Here is a 20,659-nt window from a genome sequence, read left to right as displayed (position 1 = left end):
CCATGTTTACATCATTCACCATTCTTGGAATTGGTGAGCTGCTTTCTGATACCACCATGCTTGTCCTGTTACTTAAGACAAAGCATGTAAAACCTTTATTAGTGTGTCTGGCATTTGCAAATGACTTTCATCATGCGCCATCATACATTAATGGACAAAATCATTAAAGGTACAATGCAGGTAACAAAATAAGCCATGTAACAAGACATCCATTACATATTTCAGGGACACACCTACAGGTGTGTCCCTGAAATATAAATATGTGTGTCCCTGAAATATGAAATATATGCATTGTGTCTTCTTTGACTCATGATACCACAAAACTGTCAACTAGATTGGGGCCATGATGCTGGTGTCATGCAGAATGCTGCCCTCCTAAAATTGCCCATGTCTAAGATATATAAGAGAAAGTTACAAAAATTAGCAACATTTATTGTGCAGTTCTACAAAAATAATCAAGTGCAAAGAGCAAAACCGCTGATATGCTTCACATGTCGGTATATTATAACAGGAGCATATTCTGACTACAGCTCCCATTGTATGTATCTACAAATTGTTCCATCTTGATATGTGATGGATGATGTTGTACTTATGCAGATCTGTGCATATGCAAAGCTCATGGTTAAACCTTCCCAAAAATGACCACTGTGGTAACCTGTATTTAGGAGGTGGCACTCCTTTGTATTTCATCACATAGACAAAACTAAAAGCGTCTCACAAATGTCTAGAAAACTTCCATTTTTTTCTTCTGGGTTCTTATAAGCAGGTTCTTTCCAGACATCGGTGTGACAGCAGCAGCAATGACATGGCAGCCAAGAGTGTGTCTGAGTTTGTGAAGGAGTCGCGTCGGCTGAGGAGCCAGCTGTCCGCGGCTGAGGGGAGCTGGAAGCAGTGGTACAGCGACGAAAGTCGACGTCAGCTGTGTGGCCTGCTGCAGCCGCGCGGCGGAGATGGCGACGCCGACAGGTAGATGGACCACCAGACGCCAGTTCAATAGGCTTGACGTGCACTAAATATCATGCAAAGAGGTGGCTTAAAGCAAAGAAGGGGGTTGGGTGGGTATGCTTCATCAACATCGCATGAAAGTGGTGTACTGTGCGCAAGGAATCCAAGTTTCACTGCAGATGAAATAAGACTATAAGGGGCTGATGTCATATGCAGCATGTCCGATGCAGCTGGTATGCCCGCACCGCCTATGGCGCATAACCAGCCCTGTGCAGGACCAATGCGGCCATGACCGAATCGCTCCCTCAAACCCATAGGCGAGATGGCGGCGGCGACGGTGCGTGGCGCCAGCTGGTGGCGGAGGTGAACCAGGTGCGCCAGCGCGTGCTACGCCTGCGCCAGCTGTGCCAGCTGCCGGTGCACCACCAGGACCGGGGCCGTGATCGGGGCGCGTGGCCGCAGCGTGCGAGCGCAGGCGGTGTGCCGTGTCACACCGCTGCTGCCAGAGGTGGGCACCGCTCTCGCCCCGGCCCGGGGTGAGTGCTGGGCACGCACGGCGCCGGCCGCCGCCGAGATCGGCGCCGGTCACCTCATGAGGCTCCCATAACGGTATTGGGCGAGTCATGTGTTGTTCGCCTCAAATCAGGATGTGTATAACTACCGCTAAATAATAACTGCGTCTTGATAAGGTATACCATCCGTTTGTGGCCAGTGAGGGAGCATTTGTGTTGTAGCAAATAATATATACTGTTGATGGCTGGATACTATTACTTTCAATTGTCAATCAGATGGTTCCATTCGTGTTACTAAAAAAAACCGACAATGTGTTCCACCTAATGGTATAGTGAGACACATGGCAGTTGGGTCGTATTTGCCAGGCCGGTGCCTGCATTGCATTCCATCTGATGGTGTACCAAACCGCACAGCAGCTGATTGTGTGTGCCAGACCCGTGCCTGGGTTGTATTCCATCTGATGGTGTACCAAACCGCACAGCAGCTGGTCGTGTGTGTCAGACCCGCGCCCTGCGGCCGGCAGGCGGCGTGAGCTGGATGAGGAGGAGCGCGAGCTGACGGCGGCGGTCGGCGCGCTCTGCGACCGCGTGCACCGCTGGAGCCTGAGTCCGCGCCGGCCGCCACGGCACCGTCCGGGTCGAGGCGGCCGCCGGAGCGGCCCCGCCCCAGCCTCAGGGTCACCGCGCGCCGCCCGAAGTACGGCCCGGACGCTAGGTCGGAGCGGACTTGGCGAAGGAGAGGGGGGGGGGGGGGGGGCGGCCGCCAGACTGTGGGATGGAAGGCACCGCGATACGGCTGTCCGACCACGCATGGGGGCGTGTTAAGGGGGGCCCTCATGTTCACACTGCAAGTCAGATCCTCTGGGCTTCGCTCTCTCGCTTTATGCAAAACAGCTTGCTATGATCGGAGGCCGCCTTTATTAACAGGGAGCAACTGGTCTGGTTTGAATCTGCCGCCTGCCCAGGTTTCTTGGTTTCTGATCTGAACCTGTTGTCTCCAATGGACTTCAGGTTCTTGTTTTAACCCGCGGCCTCTCTGGGTTACTGTGTCTTGTCCTGACCTGGACCTGCTGCCTGTCCAGGTGACCTTGTCGTGTTCTGACCTGAACCTGCTGCCTGTCCAGGTGACCTTGTCGTGTTCTGACCTCAGCCTTCTGTCTCTCCGGGTGATTGTGTCTTGTTTTGACATGAACCTGCTCCCTGTCCAGGTGACTGTGTCGTGTTCTGACCTGAGCCCGCTGCCTCTGTGGGCGACTGTCGTGATCTGACCTGACCCTGCTGCCTGTCCAGGTGACCTTGTCGTGTTCTGACCTGAACCTGCTGCCTGTCCAGGTGACCTTGTCGTGTTCTGACCTGAGCCTTCTGTCTCTCCGGGTGATTGTGTCGTGTTCTGACCTGAACCTGCTCCCTGTCCAGGTGACTGTGTCATGCTCTGACCTGACCCTGCCGCCTCTCCGGGCGGCCGTATGGTACTAAGGTCTGAGCCGCCGCCCCGTGCCGCCACCTCTCCAGGTGATGGCGTACGACGCCTTCCTACGGGAGCACGGCGGCCTGAGCGGCGGCTGGGACGAGACCGACCACGCGCTGTTCCTGAAGCTGCGTGCCCGCCACCGCGGCGTCGCGCGGCAGTGCCAGGCCATGGCGCAGCAGATTCCCAGTCAGTGAACAGCCCCAGCAGCTCCTGTCGGCCACCACGCCGTCAGAATCAGCTTAGGCTTCATGTCTGTGTTCGTGTGTGTTCATGAGCGCATACCTATAACCGGAGTAGCCTGAAACAGACACTCAATTCAAAAGTTTGGCCAGCAAGCATTGCATGACGAGGATGTTGATACTACGCCGAATGTCTCGCTGTCCCAAAGTCAACAGGCACGTCCCCCCCCCCCCGCCCCCGCCTTCCTAAGCGCACCACCCTTCGCCTCGTACGCCACGCGCCCACCAGCCAGCCCACGTTACTGATAGCGGGCTGCGGGTGGTCGTCGGTGGCGACTGGCACGATGCCCGAGCGTGCCGGCCGACGGCGGCGCCGCCTGGAACCGTCACCGGGCTACGTCCTGACGGCGCCGCCGACCCCCGCCGTCCACAGCCCGCAGCATGGCCGAGATCGTGGAGCACGTGCAGTGGCACGAGCAGCTGCAGTCGCTGGCCGAGGAGCGTCGCCGGGCGGTGCGCGGCTGGCGGGAGGCGCGGCGGACGCAGACGGCGCACGCCGCCGACACCGAACCTCAGCCTCAGCCCCAGCCCCAGTCCCGGGTCAGTCAGCGGCGGCGTCTCTGCGGAGCGGGCCGGCGGCCAAATTCTCTGCCGGACGCGTGCTGGCTCGTTAAAACTCTTCGCCGCAGCGGAGTGGGTATTCCGGATTGGTTGCGTGCATGAAACGCTGCGCACCGGCGATGCTGGGTGCGTGCCAATCTGCGGTGCCAGTCTGCGCCCATCGCGAACTGCGTTTGGGTGCTGTGCGGCGATCTTCGTGGTTCCGCCCTCTGCTTCCAACTGTGTCATCTGGTCTGCGTATTATTCAATGTTCGTACTGGATAATAACATTATGAAGTAACGCAGTTTTGTCGGGGACAGATCTATCACTAATACTATCCCCGATTGTATCGCCAGAGTCACAAAGCAAAATGTGATGTGTCGACTCGGCCTGCCTATCATGCAGGCGGAGTCGCCTGGTTCTCGTCCAATACGCCTGTTCCTGACTCAAGCCGTGCTTGGGTGGCCGGCGCCGCCTCTAACAATGCCCTGAACTCCCTCACAGCCGCTCGCGGCCGAGAGCGGCGGTCGCCCCATACGTCGCCGGCCTGCGCAACCGCGCCCGGCCGGCCCGCGCCGCGAGCGCCCCGCCTCCGCCGCCGCCGCCGCCTCCGCCGGCAGCGCCGGCGCGGCTGCGCTGGGAGCGCGAACAGCGCGAGCGGCGGGCGGCGGCTGCCGAGCACCGGCAGCGGCGCCGAGAGGAGGAGCAGCACGCCCAGCGACGTCAGCAGCAGCTGCAGCAGCAGCAGCGACAGCTGCGCGGCCGGCTGGCCTCTAAGGCACTGGAGGTCTACCGGTCAGTCAGGAGCGGCGCTGCTCGGACGGCAGCCCGCAGACCGCCGCGCCGCCGTGACGCCTCCCCCCCCCCCCTTCCTCACCGCGTTACTCATTCGGCGTACGTGTTCCCTGTTCCTTCGTTTGTGCTCGGACGCTGCTTGTTTGCTTTTTTTGCATCGGCCTCTTTCGTTGAAACAGTCGTTCGCTTGCAGTGGGTTTGAAAGAAGTCCTTGTGCTTCGTACGTTTTGCCGATCGCCAACAACTACGTTGCCGCGGCACTTCAGGTCAATTCATTCATAACGATTCTACAGCTATGGGCGCTCGCACCATTTCACACCGCGTGGCTTTTCCCCACCGTTTCCCGCTGTTGGATGCCCGCCTGCTGAGCTGCGCTGCCGGCCCGCCTGCAGCCCCCTGAGCAGCTCAGCTGATGCGCCGTACCGGTGGTGTGCAGGCGGCGTGACGCGGAGCAGATGGCGCGTCAGAGGGTGGCGCGGCTGGAGAGGGCGTCCCAGCCGACCCGGTCGCCGGTCCGGCCGGCGCCGGCGCGCCCCGCTGCCCGGCCCGCCTGCTGGCCGAGACCAGCGCCACTCGTCGACGGCGGCAGGCGGCGGAAACACACCCGGGTCCGGTTAGCGTCGGCTTGCTGGCCGCGTCGCGCAGGTGAGGTTGGCGGGATGCTGTGCTGGGCGGACGGCGCTGAGCACGCCTTCATCGGTTGTTTTGATTTTGTTTGGTCGTGATCCAACGAACGCAAGATGTTTGTTTTTGCTTGAAGAGCTTAATAGGCCAGGCATCATCATCTCCCTAACCCCAATATGCGTCATTGATTCCACGACTGACTAGTTAATTAAACCGTACAGGCATTATTTCAGGCAATTTACCACGCCGCGTTCGACTGTCGCCTTTGCTACGACGAAAGCTTGCTGATGACACCGTCTCCCCTGGACGTTTGAAAGCTGGATGGTTGATGCGACAATCACCACAGGCCGGGAACCCATAGCGGCCAGGCTGCCCCCGCTATCTGCTGCTTCTCGTCGGTCTGTGGTGTATTCTTGCCGTTGTGTGTTCTACATGTCATTGCTCCTCGGTGGGATCCGTGGAATGACCTTCGTGTTCTCATTCGTGTTTCTCGTGCGTCGCCGCTTCTCATCGGGTGGTGCGGGTCTCTCCAGGGCCGTCCCGCTCTGGCGAACCGGATTGTAACGCCACGCGATCACTTCTCGCCAGAAACAAGTATGTAAGTACCAAGTGCTGTTTTGAGAGCACCGAGTGTAAGGCAGCACGAAATTGTGCCGCTCGCGCACGCTCGCGTGCGATGCGGATGGGCGTTTCCGGCCGGTGGCCTCCCGGAGCCTGCCCGCATGGCAGGCGGACCGGCCGTCGGCGCATGGTGACCTCTCAGCCATGGTCTAACCCGAGCTGGCCAGCTGCCCGCCGCTGAAGGTGCTACATTGGAGACGTGTTAATACATTTTAAACGTTACATCTGTGCTTGTGTGTGTAGGGGACGGGGTAATGGTCGAGTGGTCAGCACACTGAACCTCTTACGTATGGGGCCGGCCCTTGCCAAATGTCAGTCAGCTGGGACTGGAAAGTGACATCTTGTAGAATAACTTGTATCTGCGTGAATCGAGCCCCGTCCTGCCGCGCGTGACTCGTGCGCTGTCGCCCTACACTGCCAGCCAAAGCAACCCTTCACGCTCTGCCCTGCCCCGCCAGCAGTCGGCCCCCGCCCCGGGCCGAGGTCAGAGACCGTCACTCCGTCGTCCTGACACGACCTCCCCAGCCGCCAGGCGGCGCCACCGGCAGCATGTGTCTCCCTCTGTATTGCGAGACGCGGCACCCGACCAGCCGGCGCCGCCAGAGCCGGGTTGTACAACAGTGGCGCGGTTTCGGCACGGTCCGCCGTCCACAATATCACAGCGGCTCGCGGCGGCGCCACACACACGCTGCGTCTGGCCGCCGGCCGGCACAGTGGCCGTGCGGTCGACGCCTGAATTGCGGCACGCGCGCACACCTCCGAAGACGCAGTACGTGTACGGCGAGTCAAGATGTTGTACCACGGTATGTAAGAATAAACCCACAGGCTCTGAATCAGCAGACGTCGATACACTGACACGTCAATGTCATGATAAGAGGCGTAAAGCTAGGCGTTTTACTTTGAAGCAAAATATCCGCGGTAGCAAACTATGCGATCTGTACATATATTTGTTTAAGCATCGTCTGTACCCGGTCCGTGGGCCAGAAAAAAATACCGAGACCTTACAAACCACCTCGGCTATATGCATAGTGGCAGAGGCTCCAATACCAAGCAGGTAGACATGACAGTGCGTGACATTAGTGGTCTGTTATTTGCAACTTCATCGATATCTCATGACCACTTCTGTTTCACTGAGCTTGCGCTTTCGTGCGGCTAATCGTCACAGTACCTAGTAGATGAGCGTCGTCCGTCGATCGTTCTAACCATAATGGGCTCCTCAGTGGTCAGTGGTGTGCACGCATTTGAATTCGCCCTTCATCACAAAATAATTCACATGCCCCTCCATGCAAATTCCTTCACATCCAAGACACTTGGCGGATACCAAACACCACGGGGAGCTCGTACCTCCTCGACAATGCGGGCATTGTCTACACGTAGATATTCGGAGCATTAAACATCATATTACCACGACGGGGAGGTCGCAATCTCCATGTCATTACTAAAGTTGTTATTTAACGCTGGCCTGGGGCGGCTCTCCCTCGCGCCTGACAAAAGCTTGCCCCCGGACCGACCCGCCCGGCCCAGCCGCGGCCGCCTGACCGCCGGTTACCTGTGCATGAGCGTCTCGGCCCGCGCCAGCACAGTGCGGATCTCGACGGGAGGGTAGCTCTGCAGCAGCTTCATGTTGTGCGCGAAGTCGCCCGACATCAGCTGGTCCCGTATCAGGCTGGCGGGGCGCGGCGGCGCGGTCATGTCACTGTGGCTGCCGCTGCAGGTCAGGCGCGTGAAAACGCCGCTAATCGTAAGAGAAAGCCCGTCTCCGGATGATGCCTCAGCCGGGCGGGGGGGGGGGGGGGCAGTTAAAAAGGCTGCTCTCGGGAGCATCTGGAGGTTTTCAAGCGCGTATAACACGGACAATAAGGTCATTACTTAAGGAAGATCACAATCCTCGTCAGGTATACAGATCGAATAGTTTTCAATGCATGATAAACATGCTGTTGGACACGATACTCTGCTGCTAACGCGCGAAGGCTATTGGAACATCAACTCACACCATCATGGCGCAGCAGACTTCTGTGAGGAAGTTGAACCGCTTCTCGTCGGCGAAGAGCGAGTCCCAGATGCGGATGACGTCTGGCAACGTGAACTCTTGCGACAGGAGTAATGTCATCCACCTGACGGACCGCGCGAGTCGAGTCAAATACCTCCACAGGACGCCCGGTGAGCCGCCGCGAGCCGCGGCAAGCCCACGCGCCACGGAACACGGCAGACGAGCTCGTGAGGCGTCACGCGCTCAGGCCCCAGCGGGGCGGGGAACCACGAGCCAGGCCACATCCGCGCCCTGTCCGGTTCTGCTTGCTGCGGATCAGCACCCGACGGTCGCTGGCTGCCGCAGGCGGGCAGACAGCCCGCAGGCCGTCGCCTCAGAGGCCCGCCGCGGCGGCACGGTGCGGCTTTGGGGACCCGCCGTGGCGGCAGGCCGACCGGCACGCAGGTACGGCTCCGCTAAACCCCCTGTGCCAACGCACAGACGACGGGAACCGCCTGGCTCCGACTCGGACGGGAGGGCTCCAGACGGCTTCATCGTCGGGCGGCGAATCCGGCGCGAGCTCCACCTCCGTGTGTGTCATTGGGGCTTTACGACGCACTCAGCTGCTCAGGCTATATGGCGCCGCCTGCCTCTCACCCTGGCAGGAAAAGCGGGCACCGCGGAGAATCGAACCCCGTACTTCTGGCTTCCCAGATGTGCAGGGGTTCCCAGACCACTGGCGCCCCCGGAGCTCCATCTCCGCAGCCGAGCACGAAGTGTCCCCTGGGCGCCCCTCAATCCGCCGCGAGGTGGAGCGACTCACCGGAAGGCGAAGTACTGGGGTCGCAGCTCCTGCACGCGCAGCCGGACGGCCAGGTGCGGGTCGTGCTGCTGCAGCCGCTCCATCAGCAGCCGCAGCCGGTAGTTGATGCCAGACTCCGAGTCGTCCAGCGTCTTGATGAAAAAGTCGCGGATCTCCGACATCAGGTTGGTGAACACGCCGAACGTGTCTGCCTCGGCGTGCTCTGGAGGAGCGGGCCACCGGCCCGACGCCCACGGTCAGTCTACGACAGGCGTGTTCGGCGCCTGCGTCGCCTTGGCTACCAGCGTTAATCTCCGAACAAACCGTGAGTGGTGTTCCAGAGTGTTTAAACAGAGCGTTTGGGACTCGCCACTCCATTCGCTGCTATGCTACTGTCCTTTAAAATAATTTGTCCATGGAGGCCCGTCACTCAGGAGCATACTACAACGTCCCGTAGTTTGATGAGCGATGTTTAGGACGAGTGCATCACCGCAACAGTTGAAAAGCGTGTTACCAGCTAAGTGTGATGGCCTGACGCGGCAGCGGTGGTGAGCTGGGCGGCTCGGCGGTGCCCTCTGCTCACCTCTCCACTTCGTGTCGGGATCCGAGGCGAACGTGTAGTAGATGGGGCCGATAATCTCGTTCATTGCCCTGCACGTAGCTCTGGCCGGGGTTGAGCTTCGCATACAGGAAGAGCACGCGCTCCACCACCTCCCAGTGGGCCTCCTGACCCAGCGGCAGCGGCACGTAGTCCATGTCCGACGGGCGCAGCTTCGAGTCCACCATCTGAGAGCAAAACGACGGGCGGACGCAATGACAGTGACGCACGTGACGGGGAAATGTATGTTCAAACTGAGTCAAGAACGTGTATGTAGCCTGTCTTATTCCGGGACCTGTAAGGACTAGGCTATTCACCCACTTGTTGCATTCCAAATCTGTGGTTTTCTATAACTGGTTTGAAGCAGAAATAAAAGCTGAACAGAAAAACAAGAAATGGTTTTCGCCCCCCCCCCCCCCCCCTCTCTCTCTCTAAAGCCCAAGCTTCGAGTTCGAGTGGGGTTGACAGAAAACATTGCATAACAAGTAGGACACAGCCATGAATAAACATAAAACGGCACTACTCAATGCAACAGAAAACATACCTATTCTTCACATCTGTCACTTCCTCTGCATACCATAGCATACCAATGTCGGGCTATATTCACTAGTCACTGAAGCATATCAATAGCAAAACATCGCAGCGATGATTGATTACAAACATTGACTGACATGATTTCATGCCGTTATTACTTTGTTCATGCCCAGCCCGACGCGGCGCACGTTAGACGAGCTGAGGTAGACACGGTCGACGCGCTCGTGCAGCCGTTCGTGGTAGTCGCCGCAGACCACCTCCCGGCAGGGGTACTCGGTCGGCTGCTGGAAGAAAGAGATGTCCGGGCACAGTCGCCTGCGGCAGAGGACGATGATCCGGTTAGGGGCATCGGCGGTGCTGAGACGAGCCCTTCCTGATCCGGGTGTGCTGCTCAGCTGGTTACAGACTGGACCAAGCCGAAATACAACAGGATCCTGCGGCGATCTCCGCCTGATTTTCCGCGTACGAAAAGCCACCAAAGCGCAGAGAGCAAATGGCCGGATGAGTCTGTGCAATATGCCGAATACTGCATCAACACTATGCCATACATAAAGGAAGACCACAGATCAATTGCAATTGTTAACCTTACTCCGGACGCCTACAAAAAGTGAACGGGACCACAAGTGGCCACGTGCTGCTGGCCAAATGGTCAGGTGCGCCATTTCACGCGGTTGCGCGTCCGTTGGCGTACATACTGACCTGACGTCCTTGTCGATCTGTCCGAGCACGTCGTTGTCCTTGAAGAAGGCCTGCCACTGTGAGTCGGGGTCGAGGCTGAGCGGATGGTCACGCTCCGTGACGTCAACGCGCGACGGTACGCTGCCGTCCGCTCGCCCGCCCGGCCGCACCACCATCTCACCTGACCGCCGCGCAGATACAACACTCAATGATCATCATTGAAAAGACAGCAGTAAACAATCAAAAGGCACCAAAACCACTGTCATCCCATTAACTAATGTGGCTGTAGTGAAGTCGGATGGGCACCAGATGCAAGGCACACTTGACTTCTACTTGCGTCACATCTGCTGCCACTGCAGCCAAATCTGCCCCGTCCCCAGGATGTCCCGCAGTAAGTCTCTCCTGGTGTCGCATTTGTTACCACTGCAGCCAGGTGAGCCCCAGGATGTAGCCACATCAGACTCCTCTGAGCGCAACACTGTATACCAGACGCCTTCCTCCAGTACAGCTATCTAGACCGCAACCGGCCCGTATCACGAGCGTGTGGCGAGCTGAGCAGGCCGGCCGGAGACTCACGGACAAAGCGCCGGTAAGTGTCACGCTGTCCGCGGAGCGCCTCGTCCCAGGCGGCGCGGCTCGGCGGTAGGTAGTTGAGTAGCAGCTTCCAGCAGAGCGCACGCCGACCCTGCTCCACAGGAATGCCTGCCCCCAGCCATCGGAGGTGTTACCCACATTGTCACAGCCACGGCAACAGCCAGCAGAGCGCATACGGACCCTGCTCCACGGGAATGCCTCCCCCTGCCGTGGGAGGTGTTACCGACACTGCCACAGCCACGGTAACAGCCAGCAGAGATAAAACCTGCACCCCGACCCTGCTTCACGGAATGCCTGCCTCCATGCATCGGAGGTGTTACCGACACTGCCACAGCCACGGTAACAGCTAGCAGAGTGCACCCAGACCCTGCTCCACGGGAATGACTGCCCCCAGCCATCGGAGGTGTTACCGATACTGCCACAGCCACGGCCACAGCTAGCAGAGTTCACCCAGACCCTGCTCCACGGGAATGACTGCCCCCAGCCATCGGAGGTGTTACCGACACTGCCACAGCCACGGCAACAGCTAGCAGAGTTCGCCCAGGTCCTGCTCCACAGGAATGACTGCCCCCAGCCATCGGAGGTGTTACCGACACTGCCACAGCCACGGCAACAGCTAGCAGAGTTCACCCAGACCCTGCTCCACGGGAATGCCTGCCCCCAGCCATCGGAGGTGTTACCGACACTGCCACAGCCACAGCAACAGCAATGCAGTGCGCCAAAACGATAACCACATAATTTCCCAGCAATCGTGACATATGTTATGCTTGCATGTCATGACACAATACATGTGATCAGACTGTTGTGTTGTATGCAGTTATTGAGAAAACCTGGGTAAAAATTGGACCTCACCTTGAAAACAGTATTTCCTGAGCTCCTTGAGACATATGATATCCTCATCCAGCATAACATCCAGTTCCTTCAACCTGTTTCAGTTGTAACAGTTACACCACAGTACTGGCATAGCAAAATAACATAGACTGAGTTATCAGAGCCAGGCATCAAACATGCCTAAAATAGAAGCTTGATAACAGATCTTAGAATGTGATTGGTATCCACACACATTACCTGGACCTTAAATGCAGTTTTGAGGCCAAATCGAACAATAGAGTTCAGACCACTATGCCGCACAATGATTGACAGAAAGCTCATTACCAGAGACTTTACACTTTAAACAATATAATTCATTGGAGTAAGTCATACACATTCTACCAACGTTCAGCATCATTGGTCGTGCTGCAAACAGAAATTAAACACCAAATGACACCAGCATTGTAATAGCAAACTCAGAGAGAAATTATGCATCATATGTGCAAATAGAAACACACCTGGCAAATCTTGAATCACTAACCTGGATTTGAATGATGTCATTTTAATCTCAAATGGACTACTTCCTGTGTCACAGCCTGAAAATGGAGGGCATTTTACTGGAAACTTGTCATTATTGTGTTTGCAAGGCATGACATATGCTAAAATCATGGGCCTTTTGAGTATTCTGGGGATACAAACTAACCAAAGAATGCTTCAGTTTTAAGCAGGTGTGGATTCAACACACCTGATTGTAATTTGTCTGTTTTATGTCCAAGGGCTTTACTGTAATGCAGCTATCAGAGCAATCATTACAATGCACATCACACTAGGTACAAATACAGCAATGTGCAGGGTCTATTGGGTTTTATGGGGCCATTGTGGACATTTATGCTGTGTTACAATTGGAAGAGGGAGTTTTTCAAGGAACACTACAGAAGTGAAACAAGGAAAGAAGGGGTAGGCTTTATAGAGTAAGGTTACATTCAGGAGTAGATGCAAATCATGGTAAAATCTTGAAAAACACTGATTTCTTTCAGCTAGAAGCCTCTGCCTCTGGTCATGAAAGGGAAGACACTTGTAATCCATTTGCACTTCTAGCTCAATTAAGGGTCACACAGGCATTTTGGGAGGTGTTATATTTAATAGCAGAACTTGAGGGAGTGGGGGGGGGGGGGGGTTGCCACCATAACCAATGCAACCATGATGGAGGAAAGATTGAGAAATGGTCAAAGATTTGTGACACAATTTAAAGATGGCTCCTTATCATTTTATGCAGGCTGCATTTTATTTTTCAGTATGGGTCCAACTCCCTGTAACTTTGAGAAGCAAGTGGCTAAATCATGGGAGAAAGCTGTTTGTTGTGCACTTTGGGGCTGGTTAGCCACTCACTACTACTGATCTCCATTCACTTATACTGTCAACTACATCCCTGCCAATTCTTTACATCTAGCCCAAGGGTATGCTATTGCCAAGTTCCTGCAGACCAGCATGTCTATGTAATAGAAGTAGCTTATGACAATGGGTCAGTTTTGTTAGGATTACACCATATGTGTTCTACTTTCTGTATTATTATTACTCCCAGTTCTGTACACATTCTTGGAAGCTGAATGTTACATATAGTGCCCATCACTTGTGCCCTGTGCATAAACTGAGCATGAGATGCATTTTTCAGCAAAGGTCCAGCATAGCAGCAAAGAAGCATCAGGCGACTCGCCAGTTTACGTTCAGCTTTATTTCCAAGGCATGCAAACTGGGGAACCACATGTCTGTTTTAGAACTGCTTGAGTCAACTAGTCACACACATTTAGGAAGTATTCACCTACCAGTCCCTGAAACATGGTTCAGCATCTCACATTCAGCAAAAGTTTTTAAGCGACCAAGGGTAACATTGATCAATTATTGCTTTAAGTGGGATTAACACTTTATTGTCTGCACTCATGTTATTCCAAAGATGACCACATTTGTTTCAAAAATGTTTGCACCATTGCTCTGAAATCCAGTGTTTTGAGCACAAGCCCAAGCCTATGCCCAATTTTTTACACATTTTGTTTTATCAGACACTCATTACTGGGTTTTCTCAAATTTGCAGTGGCTACGTAAAAAGGGAACTTACATACCCAATGAAGAGGTAGATCCAACTCTCGCGCAAACAGCAATTTTACGCAAAGCGCTGTCGCCGGAGGATACAGGAAACAGAACCGTTCCCTACAGAACCACCTTCTAGTGCTATCCAAGGCTATCTAGGGTATAGCACCCCACCAATGTATTTAGTGCGTTACACTGGCGAACATTTATTCCGCTTCCACATTCATACCAGATTGAAAGAATAAAAAATATGTAGAGCATAAATTCTGAAAAAGCCACATTACAATTCACAACCCGATTGCAATTGCGGTTTGTGTTTGTGTATGGTTTTGTGAAACTGATCTTGGTTTGAGCCACAGGTTCATTATTGCTGAATTGGACGTTGGCTCCATTGAGTGAATGGTGTCCCGAGCATGAAAAGTACCACGCTGAATTCGCGCAGGGTTTAGATACATATATACCGGATCAAGGTGCATGTGATTTACGTGCCCTGGATACGCATCGAAGCATGCTAACTCTTAATCCGGCCAACTGCAGTTGTAGACATTTTCCCTTTTCCCTCACGTATTGGGTTGTGTGCGTTAATAGCAGGTTGACTGATAACCTTCAACCCTTACACTTCAACTCTTAAACCTCAGTGTTAACACGGAATAACGCAGAGACGACTGTCAATTGCACGCATTGTTATCGCCATGAACTACGCTAGATGATGACTGGAGCAAACAGGAATCAGCTTCGCTGTCGCTACTCGAAGCATCAGGCCAGACTAAGTTGGGTTTAAATCCTGATCCAAAGCCAATGAGTGTGTTAGCTTGGCTCCATTTAAAAAAAAATGTATCGCGACCGTGTCAAGACAGCAACGGTCACCGTACTGAAAATACGAGGGACAACGGGTTTGACGGTAATGATATATCACTAACTTGCATTGCTCATACATGGAGCATTCGACTGACAATATTGTGGGCACCTCGCACACTGCGATTTTTCTCCTACACGCCAATTTCAAATGGAGATAGCCGAACATATTGGCTGGAGCGACCCTTTGGCGGCGCGCGCGAGCTGCACAGCGGTTAAGTCGATTGCGTTCCCACCGGCGCGACGCGGAGCGCCGCGTTGTGCCCCTGTCACGATTTCAGCACCGCACTGGTGCCCGCTCCGCGTTCAGACGAGGTCCACTGGCAGAGAGGCAGGCAAAAACTGCGGTTGTTTACCTGAACATACAACGAGAAAACACATGCGACGAGGACTGAAAGATCTTACTGGTTGGCAGGACCTTAATGATACGGAACTCCAACTGCTCATGCTCCTGCTGAACAAGGCACAGAAAAAAACTACAAAAAAAACACTTGCACTTCAGTTTTGCGTTGATGACAAATAGAACACGATAGCCTTGCCGTTGTAGAGCTATGTGCTTGTATTCAACTGAAGAAGGAAACAAAAACAGGCGCCCTAACACCTGATCGACACAAGCCCGACCGAATCAGGCGTATGTGAAGGCGAGAAGCACACAGCCTGACACGGGGCACCCTCACGTGTGCAGTGAGTTCACACAGCTCTGTTCAACAAAGTGTGAAGCAAACTTCTATGCAAATGACATTTCAGATATTCCAGTCTGGACCATTCACCGCCCACGTTGCACGGACATTCTTATATCAAAAGTTAGCAAGAGGGTGTCATTTCACACTGGCACGTCTACAGTAGGATCAAAGTGAACCCCACATAGATAAGGTCCATAAAAGCCTTCCATGCCGGACAACGCACCACGCTGCAATAGACAACTCCCACCAGGGACTACACACGACGCTGTATGACACTGCAAGCCATCGTCACCTCTCGCGCTACGTCTGTGAGGCTAGCAGGAGCTAATGCACAAGATAACGCGACATGCCCCCAGCAGATATTTGCCCCAAGGACTACGTATGACGCCGCAACTAGTCTTCGCTTCGCGCACTAGGTCCGTAAAGCTAACGCGAGTTAACGTGCAAGACAACGACACTGATGAAATCCGCGAAAACAAGCGTTCACACAACACCAGCGGCCGGTTTCTCATCTCCACCCTGGGAATGTGTCCCAGCACATCGCAGTCCCACCAGACCTCTCCGCGTGAGTCGCTCCGGTGTCCGCGGCCCGCCTGCTCGCCACCCCACCTGTCCACGGCCGGCGGTCTGCCCGCCGCCCCTACGCGTCGACGCCGGTCTGCAGCAGGTGCAGCGCCTTCTGCAGGTTGACGACGGCCGTCGGCACGTCCTCGTAGTTCAGCGCGCTGTAAGCCAGCTTGCTGTACTTCTGCGCCTTGGCGATCTGGTCGAAATTGAGTGACACGGAGGAGCCGCTGCTGGCGGCCGGCGCCGGCGCCGGCGGCTGGTACGAGCTGGCCGCGGCTGGGGCTGGCTGGTACGGGCTGGCGGGCGCCGCCGGCGGCGGCTGGTGATGGCTGGCCGCCGGCGGAGGCGGCTGAAATCCCATGACGTTGGGCCCCGAGGGACCCGGTCCGGGCTGGTGCGGCTGCTGCGGAACCGGCATTGACACGTCTCCCGTCAGATCCTCCTCTGAAACACAGCACATACATCACATTTGGCATTCAGTGCGCGCCTGAGCGTCGATACGCCGCGTAATTGCTGGGCTGCAGGCAGGGAGCGGGACCGCAAGCCAGGAACTCAGTATTGAAATACATAATGAACCGTGCACGTCGGTGGATAAAACCTGCCGATGGCTCATTATGCTGTCAAATGTGGTACCACACTGCAAAATAATATGCAAGCAATTCAGATGCTTAGCCAAAAAGTGACCAACAAAACCAGGCATTCTAGACTAATGCGTACATACAGTATAGTCATGTAACCATATGTTAAACAATCTCGTAGTCCCAAAGGTCTTGGCTTGGGCAGGCTTAACAAAACGCCCATAGCCAGGTTTGGATATGTCCTCTGATCCACATTTGTTTGTCAACACACCAACCAGGTCTCAGCAAAATAATAAAAGCGTATCCCTAGTCCACTCCAATATGGCCCGTGCATAAACCCCGCCGTGAAAAACGATCACTGACGGCCGCTACGCGCTAAATTGTGGTTGCCTGTGTTTGTGTGAGTGTACGTGTGTATGCGGGTGCGCGCACCCGCGCACGCACCGTCGTCGCCTCCGACCGGGCCGGGCTGTGGAGTCTCCCCTTTCTTCAGACAGCTGTGAATGTAGGCCGCCTTCCACTTGGCGTATTTGCGCTGCTCCTGCACCTCCACGGACAGCTCACCGAACGTCTCGCACACGTCATAGATGACGCCGGCCGTGTAGAACGCCTTGACCACGTTCCTGGCGACGGGGCGGCGGTGACGTCATCACTGACCGGGTCACGTGACAGGGTGAGCTCAGACGTCACGTGGCTGCACGGAGCCAGCCGCGTCCCAGTCACACGGATCGCGACAAGGGTGACGACCGGAACCGGCTCGGTTCCTCAGAGTGAAGTAAAAAGTACTTGTTCAAACAAGTACTGCACTGAACAGAAATGCTGTGTGGCCGCCCCATCTGCAAATGTCTTACAAAGCTGCAACATCTGACTGGTTATACTATGCATAGGTACGAGCTGATCACATATAAATGAAAACAAGCTTCATTAAAATGCAGACTGAGTCCAGTGGCAGCTTACTGTGCTAGGTCATGTGACACAGGTGATGACAGAGATAAGTGTTACTGCATAAACACAAAGTATACAATGTATTATCACGTGAGATGCACCGCACCCTTCCACCGCTTGACTAACTTGTTGAAGTGGGCAGCACGGTCCTCCTTGTCCGCCCAGAGGAAAAGTCGGTTGCCGCAGTTTTCCATGTGGGCCTGGGCCACTACATCATTGGTGATGGCTTCCTCACTGGCACCACTCTGTGCATTGGAATATCATATGCACTGTTAAAAGGACAATGGCATAAAAAAGACTGGTGGAACATACAGCACATGGAAATTCAGCCACCAACTTTGATACTGTTCTATTCACAGCATTGGACTTCATTGAGGGTTACACCACATATACAAAAAAGGGCATAACCCATTCAAGCCATATTAGATGACATTCATGGTAAATGTTTGCCAGTTGTGACTGCAATATTACATTTGGAGAAATGGTTACAGGTTGCACAGTACCAAGTGTCATCTAAAAAGATCTCAAAAGTTTATGACAGCTGTTTTGGAAAGAACTGTCTGATGGATAAGGGACAAATCAAACCACAACACAATCACAGATTATAGACATTTTACATATAACTAATCAGACCTTCTTTGCATTTTCCAACCAGTCCATCAGGGGAAGAAGGATGGCCAATGATTCTGCTGATTTGTCAATCTGTAGGCCATTCTGCAAGGCATACAGGCGACCTGAAATGACAGCATGGAAACTTTGATCAATAAACCTGGGGATCGAATGTGGAGGATTGGGATTAATAGCAGCACAAAGAGAAATACAAAAAACTGCAGTTATTTTCAAACAAATTTACAAAAGCAGGTACAGGCCAACAAAGCACAATGTGATATATTTGGATAAAAATCCACCACATAACATTGTAACATATAAACTCAAGATGCATCTGATACAGAAACAAAAAGGTAGCCAATACAATACAAAATGTAAAATATTCAAGCCATTGTAGCTTCAGAACAGATAAGACCTGATGCCCCCCTCTAAAAATAAATGATTTCTTGTTTGTTTTAACTGACACCCAGTGATTCCTGAAATGCAAAATTGTGGGTTAATATGTCATTAACCAAGAATAGTTAACTGATAATCAAATTAAAACAGGTTAGTAACCACACTAAGCAGGTTAGGCTGGACAAAACAAGGCACATTCATTTTTTAAGAAATGGGGAGAATGCAGAATTGAATCCATAGAGCATGTATAAAATGTAAGCCACATCCTTACATGAAACAAATTCAGCACGGAACATTACGAGACAAGGTTGTGCTTGTGTTGACTTTGAATGAGCACCATGGTACAGATAGCTGTTATAAATTAGATCAAAGTGAGGATTTTCACCTAGCTTTACAATGACTGATTCCATACAATTACCTTCTTTAAACAGAAAACACTGATTTTCACCTAGCTTCACAACTAATTCTATATTATCTCCTTCTTGAAAACAAAACACGTTCACCTGGCTACAACAATCTCAACTGGTGTGTTTAGGGTTACCTCTTTCAAATCATTCGTGAAATCACTGGGAAAACAAACAGATAGGTTACGTGGGTGTCAAAACTGGTCCTCACAAAACTGAGGCATCAAAGGGCAGTCATTGTTCAGGTGTTGATCATTGTTAGATTAGGTTAGGTTAGGTTAGGTTAGGTTTGCCTATGTTGCATTGCATTGGTTATGTAGCATATTTACTTAATATCCCTGTGACATCATGGATGATTTGATATACTTCATCTGTAACACATTCACACGATCCTCATCCCTGATTCTGAGACACATATAGTGACTGTCACTTGCAATAGCTGAATGCTGCAGATCGTTAAAATTGATTTTTCTCTATGTTTATTCAATTTTGTGAAAATAAATATTGCTTTCCAGCTGGCATACCATGGTCAATTTTGACCAGATCTTGTTTGGGCAGAAGAAGTGGGACACTAATTCTTATTTGGGGTGCTTTACCAAAATTTTGTGGCAGAAGCATTTTAACTTGAGTATTGTGGGCATCACAACACATTCTATGAAATACAAAACAGGCAGGATCACACTTGAGGCCAGTGATGTTAGCAAAACTTCCCACAAAAAGGTAACTTACTACCCTATTTGGGGCAGGGTTCTGCCTGCCCCAAACATTTCATTTTGCTTGCTGTAGCTGGCAGACGGGATTGTGTGACTGTGCAAACATCCATAATGCATTTCCTGTACTGCACAAATGTTGCTAGTCCATAATATTCTACATTGGCACCATACAGAAGCGTCTTACCATGACTATACTATTGTTTTCAAAATCATTTTGTCTTCAAGGTATGATTAAAGTTCCTATTTTCTACTGTTTCTTATGTTTCCTCTTATAGAACAGCAATTGATGTACAATGTGTTCCTGTAAAATGAAGTAAATAAATGGTATAGCCCACACAACTTACACCAGTAAGTAACAACTGGATCCCGCCGCTCATGTTCAGCGGCAACCTTCAAGAAATGCTGGATGGGCTTCAAGATGGGGGGTACTGCTGGCAGGTGAAGCGCCATTGTGGGGCAGTGAAGATCAGGGACCAGATGATTGAAGGATCAAATGCCGGTAAATATAGCTTGCGCGCACTGAACCACCAGATTCCCCGCACGCTGCACCTGAACGGGAGCAGCGCCGCAGCGTTAGATAGCCTTGGCTGTGTGCCAATAGCATCGATATTTGTCGCCGCCGCGCCAGAATTGCAATTTTTATGCCTCTGATTTTAGGGTGGTGGTATTTCCAAACATTTGTGTTACGGCCACTCGAGAATACACCACGGGCTTGGTGCAAAGAATCTAAAACTACTACCTGACGCATTACGGATGGATTAGGGAATGCGCGCGGGCAGGAAGCGGCGTGATCGGGCAAATAGATCCGCAAAATCATCGCTGGCTCTTACACTGGGAACTGACCGAGTACAGGGGCGTAGTTCCGCAAAATGATTGAGGAAGAGTGACTGGAAAGCAAGAAATTCCTCAACATACCCGAAAAACACCAACAAACTTGCTCCTCTCCGGATTTGGGCCTTTCTTTTCTCAGAATTGAGGCGAATGGAACCTGAGTTGGGGTGGGGGTGGGAGCTAAATGGGGGCTTGTAAAATGACACTTCCGAAAGTATTAAAAGCAAATTGGTACTGGTTAAGGATAATACTGGGGCGTG

The 20,659-nt window shown here is 53.0% G+C and overlaps 2 protein-coding genes across 2 annotated transcripts; both read right to left on the bottom strand.

Annotated features, from left to right (window-relative positions):
- Positions 1 to 7,293: 7,293 nt before the first annotated feature.
- Positions 7,294 to 13,900, bottom strand: LOC119102806 (TBC1 domain family member 13-like). The gene is given in 11 exon segments (XM_037226259.1): positions 7,294 to 7,414; positions 7,740 to 7,862; positions 8,541 to 8,742; positions 9,103 to 9,166; positions 9,168 to 9,305; positions 9,810 to 9,966; positions 10,351 to 10,510; positions 10,906 to 11,031; positions 11,776 to 11,849; positions 12,275 to 12,329; positions 13,851 to 13,900. Coding segments are annotated over 10 exon segments (1,185 nt in total). The 5' UTR covers positions 12,295 to 12,329; positions 13,851 to 13,900.
- A 1,307-nt stretch (positions 13,901 to 15,207) lies between these two features.
- On the bottom strand, positions 15,208 to 20,123 carry LOC119103274 (vacuolar protein sorting-associated protein VTA1 homolog). The gene is made up of 5 exons (XM_037226740.1): positions 19,913 to 20,123; positions 18,080 to 18,180; positions 17,573 to 17,691; positions 16,946 to 17,124; positions 15,208 to 16,367 (listed from the first exon to the last, which is right to left on the bottom strand). The coding sequence occupies exons 1-5, from the start codon at positions 20,016 to 20,018 to the stop codon at positions 15,997 to 15,999; spliced, it is 876 nt and encodes a 291-aa protein (XP_037082635.1). The 5' UTR covers positions 20,019 to 20,123; the 3' UTR covers positions 15,208 to 15,996.
- Positions 20,124 to 20,659: the final 536 nt, after the last annotated feature.

The sequence above is a fragment of the Pollicipes pollicipes genome, unplaced genomic scaffold (genome assembly GCF_011947565.3).
Source record: "Pollicipes pollicipes isolate AB1234 unplaced genomic scaffold, Ppol_2.1 Scaffold_5724;HRSCAF=6776_pilon_pilon_pilon, whole genome shotgun sequence".
Classification (NCBI taxonomy): Eukaryota; Metazoa; Arthropoda; class Thecostraca; order Pollicipedomorpha; family Pollicipedidae; genus Pollicipes; species Pollicipes pollicipes.
The sequence above is the reverse complement of the archived record's forward strand: the minus strand, read 5'-3'. Positions and strand labels throughout refer to the sequence as shown.